Here is a 13,254-nt window from a genome sequence, read left to right as displayed (position 1 = left end):
TCTTTCAAAACCTTGAGCCTCATTAATTAGCTTCAACGTTTAAACTCTTGGACTAGATTATTCTACACTAAAACCAGAATATTTAAAATCTAGTTTGTGATTTACAAACTTTCAGTAATTATCCTCTCAGCCTCCTTCCTGTTGTCAGACAGGTTCTGTTTTAGTGATTTCTCACTTCTACATGTCTAACAGTAATCATGTCTGGGTGTGACTCATAAAATTTAACTCACCTGTCCAAAAACTTCATAACTTAATATAGGGGGGAATTATAATTTCCCTGAATACTTCAAATCATAATTTAAAAACTGGGTTCTGGATTTACTCAGGATGTCTTTGTCTAATATTAAAACTTGTTTGATGACCTGAAACATGAAACTTTTGACTTTTATGGCTGTAGCCTGTTAGTTCTACATCTGAGTTACATAAGTGCATTTACCTTGGAAGTAGTAGCTATGTTTCTGTTACAAATATGCGCAAAACTTTGTCAATGATAATGTAAGAAAAAAAGCATTTTTTGCAATTGTAGGATTTCCACTAAATAACAAACGCAGTTGAAATTAAGTTTATTCATGTGATGAGTTGTTAAAAAACACGCTACGCTATCATCCTCTATCTGCTTCCTGTCGTCTTCTTTGTGGTTTTCGCCAGTAGTAACATCCTGTTGTTGATCATGTGACTCGTGTGATGAGAAAAGTGTTTCCATTGCAGTTCTGTGAAATAAACCCACCTCATCCTAGCACCAAAACATTTTATTGAAAAACTAGTTTCTTCAAAATTGACGTGTTTCTATTGAACAAATTTATTCTAAAAATGTCAAATTGTGAAATTTAAAGGTAGATGGAAACTCAGTGAATTGATCCCATGGAAAAACCTAAAAGGCCTGTTAGTTTTTAACCTCTACAAACTTTGTTACATATTTTAGAAACGATGCAAACCCTCCTGATATTTGAAAGGTAAAAACATGCAAATGTTGCTCCAGGCCTGACCCGGAGAGCTGCTGTTTGGAGAGAAACCCAGAAATACAGAACATTAATCACAGGCTGATCTTTGTTCCCAAGTGAACATCATGCAAAACGCTTCACCTGGACAGGGAAGCTGTTCCTCTGCCAGATCGTATCAAACAGCAGAAATGTATTTTTAAAGCCGTTTGCCGCGATGCCGTAATGCTCCAGCTGATATTCTGATGAGCACGCATCTTTTTCAGGTTCTTAAAACGACAACAGGCTGCTGACGGCGACGCCTTTCTGTTGCTATTCTCGGCTGAACTTTCTGAAATGCCAGTTTGGTGGTTTTAGACGAGGCGCTCCGTTTCCAGGCGGATCGTTGGAGTGAAGCAGCGACACGCAGAGACGTTCATGACTGGAACAACGCTCAAATCCAAAATCCAATTTACAAGCTCATATTTCAAGTCTTTTAATTACGCTTTAACCAATCCCAGCAATAAAACAAAAATCATTTTTAATATAAGGTCACATTCTTTTTTTTTAATTTAAATGCTTACTTTTAGTCTTTTCAGATTAAAATCGCCTTTTCTTTAAAAATCTGGCAGCAAAAGAGGAGAGTAGCCTTGAATTTTTATATTCTGTATTTTCTCTATTTTCCGATTGTTTTCAGTTTTTTAAAAGCGTAGAAGAAGAGAATCTGTGGCCTGTTGTGTCATAACGAGCTCAGCACTGCCCCCTATCAGAAAGACTGGATATGTCAGACATTCATTAAACATTAGACAGACTGTGGAACGTCAGCATATGAAGAACACGTGTAATCAAACTAGTATATTGGTGATATTGCAGTGTGACGTCACGAGGGGAAGATCCTGCAAAAAGCTGTTCGCTAACGATGCATTAGCATTTTCTTTAGCTGTAAAGTTGTCAACATAACCTGCTAAAGCTTAAATGTACAGCTGATATATAAAAGAAAAAGGGAAGCAGTGCTTTGCTGCTAATTGTCAACATTAAGACAACTAGATACCAAGGACAAGAAAAGGTTTTAATTAAAAAAGGAAGGGACCGGGAAGTAGTTTAGTTATGCTAGCTCGACTTTGACAACCTTAACCTTAAAAGAGTTTTTTCCTTCCAGTGTTGTGCTCAGAATTTCCAGGAATAAACAGCAAAATAACGCAGAAAAACCATTGAAGATCAACTCAAAACCGCTCGTACTCTTCGTTTTTCTTGCTCTCTGTGTTGCCCACGTTACACACAGACTCGTTCCCATAGCAACCGACAACAACCCAATATGTTTCAGGATTCAACACCAAAACAACACTCAAACATTTCCAACACAACGAACATAACATTCAGTCGTTACAGTTTTATGTTTTCAGGCTTGATGTTGTTTTTGCGATTATTAATAACTGATCAATGAGGTAGATTAGCTACCAATGCTACTAGCTAAATTAACTAATCAAATTAGCTAATTTAAACACCTACTCTATTGATGAATAGAAACACAGAAAATTACGCAGCACATCTACATGTTAAGGTTTTCATAACTGACTTACTTCCCTGTCCCTCGCTGTTTTTAAATTAAAACTGTTTCCTAATGTTATTATCTAGTTGTTGTATTGTTGACTATTAGTAGCAAAGCACTGAGTCCCTTTTTATTTTATATTTCATCCGTACATTTAAGCTTTAGCTCGTTATGTTAACAGCTAACATCAATGCTAGTCATGATCAGCCAGCAGCTTTCTGTGGGACCTTCTGCACATGACGTCACGCTGCAACATGTCTGTAAGAGAACAGCAACAAGCTGCCACCAACTGCCTGCTTCATTCACTTTGTGTGGCACAGCGCCCCCTCAGGTGAGGCACTGCACTGCACTGCCTGATTTTGATAAGTAAAATATTACTACCAATATATTTTAATTTAGAGAGTACAGGTTGGATTTCTCTGAGCCGGGTTCAGTCATGAAGCTGAACCCGGCTGGTGCTGCTCCGACCCGCCTGCATGTGTCCAGGCTTGTGTCTGGGTCAGGAATGCGCGGCACGCCTGGATCCGGGACCTGAGGTGTGTTTTTATGCCTCAGGCTACAGCAGAACCATCCACCTCCCCCCGTTCTCACCCCGGCTCTATCTTTATCGCCCCCTCGCTGCATATATACAGACACTCTTCTCTCCTTTGCCTTAATCTCCGCCACACACACACACACACACACACACACACACACACACACACACACACACACGCACTGGGAGCTGAGCGTCACCTCTGGGAGATAGTCTGGCCGTTCGGCGTGTCGGGGGAAAAGCGATAGCAAAACAAAGAGGCTCTCTGAGATATCATCGCTTCCTCTCATCTGGCCGGCTTTATCTGCCGCTCCTTTTATTGCTTCATCGCGGCGGATCGCTGCCATTCGTCCTGCAGTCACAGCCGCGCTTCACACACTTAACCTGCAGCCCGAGGAGTCGCTTCACACACCCACCTGGGTGAGAAAATCCCTCCCAAATCCACATCCAGCCCAGGTGCTTATGGGTTTAACCTCTTTAAAGACAATAAATCATACAATTATGACATATTATCTTTAATGATCTGCAATGTTTTTATGGCTTCTGCATTTCCATTTAGTAAACAGTTAATCTGATTTATCACGATGAATTGATTATTCAAATAATCTTCAACTAATTTACTAATCACATAATTAACTGGAGTATACAAACTGACCAAAGGCCATTTACTGAAACAAACTCAGAGCAATAATTAAACCAAAACTACAGAAAAATCTTAACAGTTTCCATTTAGGATTAAATAAAAACTTCTTTGTCTGGAAATATGTTTTACTCAGAAAATCTCCTAGAGTAACGTAGTTTTAGATTGACCTGTAAAAATCTCCTATTAATCACCTTTTGCATCCAGTTATTAATCAGTTAATAAATAAATAATCAGCATCTCTTAATGTATTTATAACATTGCATAGAAAAATTTACATGACAAATTAGCAGAATGTGGCAGTTTTCTTATCTGATTAATCTATTAACTGTTAGAAGAATCAATAGAGTAATTGATTTATAAATAATCATTTGTTGCAGACATAAATGTTTTAAATATTTGTATTTTCCAAGCAGCCAGAGTTTCCTGTGATCCAGATCAATAATTTTCCAAACTTTTCCAGTTTTTTCCACTTATTTCTCTCCATATATTCACCTTTTCCAGAATATTTTGCTTTTTAACTCCAGTCTGTGAATCCTGAGACAAAACGGCTCCTAACCTGAAGATGTGAGTCGTTGTTGTATCTAAAGACGTTTTCACTTTTAGTTCATTCACTTTGTTCACTTGTAACTTCTGGTGGTTTGCACTGCAAAAACACAAAATCTTACAAGCGTTTTGTTTAGATTCTAGTTCAAATATCTCAGTTTGCTTGAAAAATACTCAAAAGGAAAAAGAGGAGCAAGATAAATATGCTTGTTTTAACTTCTAACATTTATTTTTGTTGAACATTTTTTGTTTGTTCTGCTTGTTTTTGTTCGTCTCCTGCTGTGAATTTGCTGAGCTTCTTTGTTGATTCCTTTCGTTCACACCTGTTAGTCTGGTAGACTCGGTTCAGTTGGTGAACGAACCAACTGAACCCTTTGAGCAACCTGTTCCCCTCCTGGCCTGTGGGGGCACTGCACCAAGAACCACTGAAGGAAACCTCTGAGCGCAACTTCCTTCTTCACCAGATGGAAACAAGATGGAGGCGTCAGATTTTAGTGTTGGAGGATTTCTCTTTAGTCTTTGGCTAAAGACCAGGAGCCATTTCTGCTGCTAGTGCTAGGCTAAGCTAGCACGTTAGCTTTGGTTGTATTTACCCAGAATGCCCTGCGCTGTAGTCCACTTCCTGCTTTTGGAGCGGTCTCTGGTCCGGTTGGCGTTCATATTCAAACAGAACCCAGACCGAGGTTTGGACCAGAGTTAGCTTAGCGTTCACACCTCCACAAACCGAACCGGACTTTGACTAGACAGCCGGACTGGATTTAATAGTCGTCATGTTAGACACATCAGCTCCCTGCAGGATTTACTGGTTTGTCTTTATTTGCTCTTTCCGTTTCGTTTCAGTTGTTTAGTTCTGGACTGTAATTCTGGTTCTGGTTCTGTAGACCCGTTTTGTTCCCGGACCGGCTGCCTGTTCATCCCCAGTTCTTTTTTTAAAGACAGGAGAGCAGCGATAACCCTCAGCTTCTTCCCGCTGACTCTGGAGTCAGAATCAGCGCAGCTGCTGAGGCCGGGAAACTGGAAATTCATTCACTTCGCCGCACACGCTCCGTTTCCTCACGGTAACCATAGCAACAGGCCAGGCAGCCGGGCCAGCCAATGGGGAGGCTTCGAAGGAGGCAAAGTGATGGCAGCGTGAGGCGTGTGTGTGTGTGTGTGTGTGTGTGGGTGTGTGTGTGTGGGTGTGTGTGTGTGTGTGTGTGTGTGTGTGAGGAGGCCGTGATGCCTCACACACACACAGGGTCAGTTGAGCGTTCACACAGGCGTCTCGGTTACTCAGCGTTGCATCAGACGCTGAATGTTTCTGACGGGACCCAAATCACCTCGGAGGACGGAGAGGCTCTTCTTCTTCTCCTCCCTCCGCCTGTTTCCTTCGGTTTCCTGTTCCTCTCTCACGTTACACACTCAGGTTCAACGTTTCAGCTGTCTGATGCTAAACCGACTCAACTGCTTCCTGTAAAACCGATCGGATGCAGAAAGGAAGCAATGAAGACAAGTTTCACCAAGTTACCTCTTTAAGAAACAACTTGAAAAAAGAACTGGGTCAGGATTACTTTCTATTTTAATTAAAATCAATTATAGGACTGGCTGTCAATGATTAATTAAAGGGACAACTAAACACTGTAGCACCAAGCCAGAATTACTTTCTATAGGAAAGAAAAACAAAGAGTTTACACAAATGTAATGAAAATCTCAGCAACTAAACACATAAACACTGAACTATCGGCACTTTCTATAGGAAACAAAACACAAACACTACTCACAACCAGAGGCAGTGATACCTCTGTTGATTGTTTCATGCAAAGATGAGACACGGCTAAACAGAGAAGCACTGAGGCAGGGTTACTTTCTATTAGGAAGAAAACAAAGAGCTAGCGTTAGCGTTAGCGACAACGAGTCTGGAAGCAGCTAAAAACAAAAACACTGAATTAGAGAAAAAACATAAAGATGACACAAAACCAGCGGCAGCAAAATCTCTGTTATGACTAAATCCAGAAACACTGAGCTAGGAGTACTTTCTTTGAGACAAACAGCAAACAGGACACAAAGTGTGGCAGCAATATTTATGTTTACATTCATAGATGAGATGAGGCTAAATCCAGAAACCCCAGGCCAGGTGTACTTTCTATGGGCAAGACAACAAAGAGTGTAGTTAAACAACTCTGTCCAGGGGTTTTGGAAAAACAACAAGCTAGAGACACTTTCTATAAGAAAAACACCACAAAGAGTTTACAAAGTCAGGGGCAGCAATAGTTTCATTTATGAGACGCTGTTAAACACTGAGCCAGGCGTACTTTCTATGGGGAGGAAAAGCAAAGAGATCTCAGAAGGTTAACGCAGATTTCAGCCATGGTTCTGTCCCGGAAAGAACCAGGGATCCTCTCCATTCGAAGGAAAACGTTCCGAGTTACGGACGGTAACATTTCCATGACGCTGGTCGTTTGAAGGAGGTCGTCCATTTCTGCCTCACATTTCTTCATTTCACCTCTGATTTTTTACGTCCTACAGATTTGTCGTGTTTTCATCGTGAATTTGAACAAATATTAAATCTATTACATTTGAACAAAGATTAAATTGTTGTTCTCAGTCAGCAACATAAACATCCTGGAAATATTTTCACAAATTATCACAGCTATATAATATTGAAAAATGTCAGACGGAGATGAGAAAGTGAATTTATCGCCTCGTTACAGAAACAGCGGATGTGTTTCTGTATGTCTGGCCGTTCAGCCTCTGTGTGGAAAGTGACGTGTTCATGTTAAGGAAAAGCTGCACAGCTGAGTCTCTGTCATCCATGATTTACTCTGTTTTCGCTGCTGCTCTTCGCTCTGGTCTGCGCTCCTAATCCGGCCTGCGACGCTCCGGTTGGTTCAGCTGTTTGTCCTGCTGGGAGAAGGAGAGATGTGGCCGATGATTCAGAGCTCTGGCGGCACAAAGGCAGAGAAACCCGACGACAACGACGAAATTAAACACAGAAACTCAACCAAAAACACGAGAAATGGGATGAAACGATTCATAAAATCAGGAAAATGACTTAAATAATATAAAATGTAATTTCTGTTTTTTTATTTATGAGTCATAACAGAGGAGGAATTGATAGGTTATCCATCACTGACAAAGAAATCAGCATAAGAGTTACATTTATTTGTTAAAGCTGCAGAATTAAACTTCTATAAAAAATTATTTTTACATATTTGATAAAACTGCCATCATTTTGTGACAGTTTGTTATGAGACAGATAATCTGTGAAAAGATCGACCTCCTGAACCTCCTCAATGAGTTTTTATTGTCATCTAGAGAAATGAACCAAAAACAACCAAGCAGAGCCAGGAGGCGGGTCTGGGCGCTGTCAATCACCCTCATGTACTTGCTGCTAAATGAGCTAATGGTGGAGAAACAACTTACTGTTACAGGAAAACCGTTTATCAGCAGGAGGGAGTGTTTTGTATTGTATTGTTCAGCTAAACCCGTTTTCACCGGTTGGTTTGAGATTTTCTGTCCATCACTTTCTTATTGTCACAAACCTTAACCTGCTAACTGAGGCCAGCAGAGTCTGAAATGAAGCTCCTGGTTGTTTTTATTCTTTCTCATAGCAGTTTGGGACGTTTTTTGAATAATCTTCCTCCCTGTAGAATGATGGACTTCTTAGGGTCAGGAAATAAATCGTCGCTCCTTAAGCTTTTTCATATTTCCTTTCCTGCTTGGCAGCAGAAACTCACAGACTTTCACACTGATGACCACTCATGAGTGCAAAAATATTTAAAATAACTGAATGTTTCATTTACTTTGTCCCTGTTGTCTGTGTTTTTATCAGGGTCGCCATGTCAAAACAGGCCAGCTTGCTGCCATCAAGGTCATGGACGTCACCGGCGTACGTGTCACACACCCAGCGTGCTAATCCTGCCGCACTCTGGAGATTTTATAGCTCTAAAAAAGCCTTGATCTGAATCTTTATATGTGCTTGTTTTCATTCTCCAGGATGAGGAAGAGGAGATTAAAGCTGAGATTAACATGCTGAAGAAGTACAGTCACCACAGGAACATTGCAACCTATTATGGCGCCTTCATCAAGAAGAACCCTCCAGGAATGGACGACCAGCTTTGGGTAGGAGTTTGTTTTCATAAACCGGTTAAATGTTACGGATTGTTTAGGATTTGGTCTGTCAGGAGGCGTTCCTCAGTGTGTGAGGTGTTTCTGTTGCCCTGACAGCTGGTGATGGAGTTCTGTGGAGCCGGATCTGTGACGGACCTGATCAAAAACACCAAAGGGAACTCCCTGAAGGAGGAGTGGATCGCCTACATCTGCAGGGAGATCCTCAGGGTGAGGACCTCATTGGTCTATCTGAAACAGAAAGTAAAGGGAAGCAGCGCCAGGTTTTCTATAACTTTGACCAGAGAATAACGGTGTTTCCTCTGCATCTTTCTCCAGGGATTAACTCACCTCCACCAGCACAAAGTCATCCACAGAGACATAAAGGGGCAGAACGTGCTGCTGACGGAAAACGCAGAGGTTAAGCTGGGTGAGCAACTGAACCCACAGCTGAAGGGTGTGACGTAGCGCCTGGTCTGCGCCTCCTTCAGGACCGTCTGTGTTTCCACAGTGGACTTTGGTGTGAGCGCCCAGCTGGACCGGACGGTGGGGCGAAGGAACACGTTCATCGGGACGCCGTACTGGATGGCCCCGGAGGTCATCGCCTGCGATGAGAACCCGGACGCCACGTACGACTTCAAGGTAGGCGCTTGTTGGAGTGTGAGGTCTGGATCTAACATCTGGAGTGAAGCTCAGTGAGGGCGGCAAAGAAATAAATGTTGCAAAAAAGAAAAACCTAAAATCTGTTTTTAGGTCTAATGGCACCTCAAGCCATTAAAGAACCTCAAACCTTTTCAGATCTACGTTCTTTGAGAACCTTAAACTTACAGATTGGAAGGATCCTCTAACTACTTGAAGACACGTTTAACTTTAAAACTGACCTCAAGCCTTTGTTGGATGTCAAACCTTTAAAGAACCTTAAACCGTAAGAGGTCCCTTAAATCATTTGAGTTCAGATTCAGCTTCTATGCTCCACAAATCTGGAACAAACTTCCAGAAAACTGTAAAACAGCTGAAACACTGACTTCCTTTAAATCTCAACTAAAACCCACCTGTTCAGAGTTGATTTGAAACGTAATCAATTATCAATTTAACAATCACACCTGACTTCATGTCGTGTTTTGATTGCTGATTCTATGTTGCATGACTTTGTGTTTTTATGATGAAAATCACTTTGAAATGCCTTGCTGCTGAAATGTGCTACACAAATAAAATTTGATTGATTGATGTATTAAAAACCTCAAACCTTTTTCAGACTTTGAACCTTTAAGGTTCTGATCCTGATGAGAGCCTTTAGTAACTCTGTCGTTCTCTTTAACTCTGATAGACGGGACAGTCAGGCTTCCGTGTAAACTGGAAAATGCCTCTTATTATATTGGATTTTATTTTTACTCTTTTGCTTCCAGCCAATAAAATTCAACACCTCGTCAGTCACGTAATCAGACTCCTTGTAGCTGTGAAGGAGGATTGAAAAGTGACCTTCAGAAAAATGTCACATCTGTTGGTTTCTGGATTCCCGGATTATTCCACCGGACAGACAGAAACAGAGGAAACAGGCAGAAACAGGGGAAACAGGCAGAAACAGGGGAAACAGGCAGAAACAGGGGAAACAGGCAGAAACAGGGGAAACAGGCAGAAACAGGGGAAACAGGCAGAAACAGGGGAAACAGGCAGAAACAGAGGAAACAGGCAGAAACAGATCTGTCTGCGCTGGTTGCTGGTAGCTGGTAGCTGGTAGCTGGTTGCTGGTACCTGGTTGCTGGTTGCAGGTTGACGGATGTGCAGTAATGGGGACAGAACAAGCCGGTGGAGGATGACCCTGCGACCCTCCAGGGTTTAGCGAGTCAGGAGGCCTGAGTTTGTCTCCCAGTCATCGAGCGGCTGAAGCTAAACTCAGGAACTGTGATTGTGTGGAAACGGAGGCAGAACTGGGCAGATGGGTTTGGTCTCTGTCTGTATTTTTACCGCTTGACGAGTACAGGGACCCTGCAGCCGTCTCTCAGAGGCTGGAGGTGTTGAGTGGGTAACACGTTGTGAGGATGTGTTTGTGTCTCTGCAGAGTGATCTGTGGTCGCTCGGCATCACAGCCATAGAGATGGCAGAGGGAGCTCCACGTAAGTGAGATTACACTCCCATCAGCTGACGAGCCGCACAGTTTGTCTCAGAAACAATAATTACATCCTATTAATTTTACATTTTCACTTTGGATTTTTCATTCATCAATTCTTTTCTCTTTACTTTCCTATATTTACTTTATGTTTCCTTTCCTTATCATTCTGTCCCTTCCATCTTTTTCCATCATTTATATTCTTTCACTTAAATACTTTATTTTTATGCCTCGTAATCACATCTGTTTGTGTTTATGCAATTTTTTCCTTTCCTTTTGGATATTTGTTTTAACATTTCCTGTTTCCTTTCCTTTTTTCTCTCCTTGCCTCCTCACTCCTCTCTCTTCTCTCTTTACCTCCTCTCTCCTTGCCTCCTTTCCTCCTCTCTCTTCTCTCCTTGCCTCCTTTCCTCTTCTTTCCTCTTTCCTTTCCTCCTCTTTCCTCTCTCCTTGCCTCCTTTCCTCCTCTTTCCTCTTTCCTTTCCTCCTCTCTCCTCTCTCCTTGCCTCCTTTCCTCCTCTTTCCTTTCCTCCTCTCTCCTCTCTCCTTGCCTCCTCTCTCCTTTCCTCCTCTTTCCTCTCTCCTTGCCTCCTTTCCTCCTCTTTCCTCTTTCCTTTCCTCCTCTCTCCTCTCTCCTTGCCTCCTTTCCTCCTCTTTCCTTTCCTCCTCTCTCCTCTCTCCTTTCCTCCTCTCTCCTCTCTCCTGCCTCCTTTCCTCCTCTTTCCTTTCCTCCTCTTTCCTCTTTCCTTTCCTCCTCTCTCCTCTCTCCTTGCCTCCTTTCCTCCTCTTTCCTTTCCTCCTCTCTCCTCTCTCCTTGCCTCCTTTCCTCCTCTTTCCTCTTTCCTTTCCTCCTCTCTCCTCTCTCCTTGCCTCCTTTCCTCCTCTTTCCTTTCCTCCTCTCTCCTCTCTCCTTGCCTCCTCTCTCCTTTCCTCCTCTCTCCTTGCCTCCTTCCCTCCTCAGCTCTGTGTGACATGCATCCGATGAGAGCGCTCTTCCTCATCCCCAGAAACCCGGCGCCGAGGCTCAAGTCAAAGAAGTGGTGAGTGTCTTAAAAGCGTTTCAGAGTTTGTACTTTCCTCCCGGATCCTGAACCGGGTCGGTTCCGCAGGTCCAAGAAGTTCCAGTCGTTCATCGAGAGCTGCCTGGTGAAGAGCCACAGCCAGCGGCCGAGCACCGAGCAGCTGCTGAAGCACCCCTACATCAGAGACCTGCCCAACGAGCGGCAGGTCCGAATCCAGCTGAAGGACCACATCGACCGGACCAAGAAGAGGCGGGGAGAGAGAGGTGAGGCTCCGATCGACCCGCCGCGACCCGCCGTGACCCTGCGGCGCCTAAAACGCTAACATGTGGGTTTTCCTCACAGATGAGACGGAGTATGAGTACAGCGGGAGCGAGGAAGAGGATGAAGAGCGGGACATCGGAGAGCCCAGGTAGGAACGAAGTCTGGATCTGATGCAGAAAAACATTCCACCTGCCTCAGATTACAGCCAAGAACCAGATTAAACCAGAGTGTCTGGATTACAAAGTTAACATGTTAGCATCGTTAGCCGAGCTAGCATTACTTACTGTGTGTGAAAAGTGTAAATAATCATCAGTTTTATCTGATTTCCAGACACATAAGGTGAAATTAAAAACCTTATTTACAGCCTGCAGACTAATGTTCTCCTTCATTTGGCTCAAACACTGAGAAAAATGGGAAACAAAGTAAATAATGATACTTTTAAGACAAAGTTGACATTTTTAATGCAAGTTTAATGTAATTTTGCATATAAAGTGTCACTATTTACCAAATAAATCCAAGTTTAAATAAACTTTTAATGCAACTTTTAGTTCAACTTTGCAGTAAAAGTGTCATTTTTTACCAAATGACACTTTATGATAGTCGTAGACATTCATGAAAGACTCCTTCATGTTTTTGAGAGGATCATGTCAGTCTAACGCACAACTTTCAAATAAAGTGTTACTGAAAAATTAGTTTATTATTAAAATTGGTAGGGAGTGATACCATTAAAAAACATTGCACGTTTTTTGGATGGACTGATTAAATAACTGAGAGTGAAACTCAGGAATCAGAGTCAGAGAAAACTAAACTCAGATTGAATCCAGCTGACTGTCGGATTCAGACGCCATTAATGCAGGTGGTAAAATTCATACACTGTCATTAATAATAATGTAGGATCCTGTTTCAGACAGTAAAGTGTTTTTGTGTTTTCATTTCTTAATGTTTCAGCTCAATCATCAACATTCCCGGAGAGTCGACTCTGAGGCGGGACTTCCTGCGCCTCCAGCTGGCCAATAAGGAGCGCTCGGAGCTGATCCGGCGCCAGCAGCTGGAGCAGCAGCAGAACGAGGAGCACAAGCGCCAACTACTGGCTGAGAGGCAGAAACGCATCGAGGAGCAGAAGGAGCAGCGGCGGCGGCTGGAGGAGGTAGCTTCACGTTTTAAATCCGGCTAATAATAGATGTTCCACATAAAAAACTCATAATCCTAACACAAGACAAATGAGCCCAATTACTGGTCGCCTGCTGCTATTTTAATTTGTGGAAAGCCGCCTCAGATGCTGGAGAAAACACACCTGTGTTGTTGGCGCCTCAGCGAATCAGAAAGCCTCAGAGACAAACACACAGCTGACCCTGTGCTGTGAAAACCTTCCCACCCACAGCAGCAGCGCCGGGAGCGGGAGCTGAGGAAGCAGCAGGAGCGGGACCAAAGGAGGCGCTACGAGGAGATGGAGCAGCTCCGCCGGGAGGAGGAGAGGAGGCACGCAGAGAGAGAGCAGGTAGGAACACACCTGGCTGATCGACCTGAGGACGAAAAGCATCCCAGGCATGAAAGTTAGAGTTATTATCCTCTAAGAGCCACGAGGTACAGC

General features: G+C 42.9%; 1 protein-coding gene across 8 annotated transcripts in view; it reads left to right on the top strand.

The window, feature by feature from the left end:
* LOC102237216 (traf2 and NCK-interacting protein kinase-like) overlaps positions 1-13,254 on the top strand; it is a 49,967-nt gene that overhangs the window by 14,556 nt on the left and 22,157 nt on the right. For all 8 annotated transcript variants that reach the window (XM_023326142.1, XM_023326140.1, XM_023326139.1 and 5 more), the window contains exons 3-13: positions 7,999-8,055; positions 8,163-8,288; positions 8,394-8,504; positions 8,613-8,703; positions 8,785-8,915; positions 10,333-10,387; positions 11,342-11,420; positions 11,490-11,665; positions 11,745-11,811; positions 12,612-12,810; positions 13,045-13,161. In XM_023326142.1, the coding sequence (XP_023181910.1) occupies positions 7,999-8,055; positions 8,163-8,288; positions 8,394-8,504; positions 8,613-8,703; positions 8,785-8,915; positions 10,333-10,387; positions 11,342-11,420; positions 11,490-11,665; positions 11,745-11,811; positions 12,612-12,810; positions 13,045-13,161 (1,209 nt within the window). The remainder of the gene's footprint in view (positions 1-7,998; positions 8,056-8,162; positions 8,289-8,393; positions 8,505-8,612; positions 8,704-8,784; positions 8,916-10,332; positions 10,388-11,341; positions 11,421-11,489; positions 11,666-11,744; positions 11,812-12,611; positions 12,811-13,044; positions 13,162-13,254) is intronic.

Source organism: Xiphophorus maculatus, chromosome 21, assembly GCF_002775205.1.
Source record: "Xiphophorus maculatus strain JP 163 A chromosome 21, X_maculatus-5.0-male, whole genome shotgun sequence".
NCBI lineage: Eukaryota > Metazoa > Chordata > Actinopteri > Cyprinodontiformes > Poeciliidae > Xiphophorus > Xiphophorus maculatus.
Note: the sequence above shows the minus strand (reverse complement) of the source record. Positions and strands in the feature narration are given on the sequence as shown.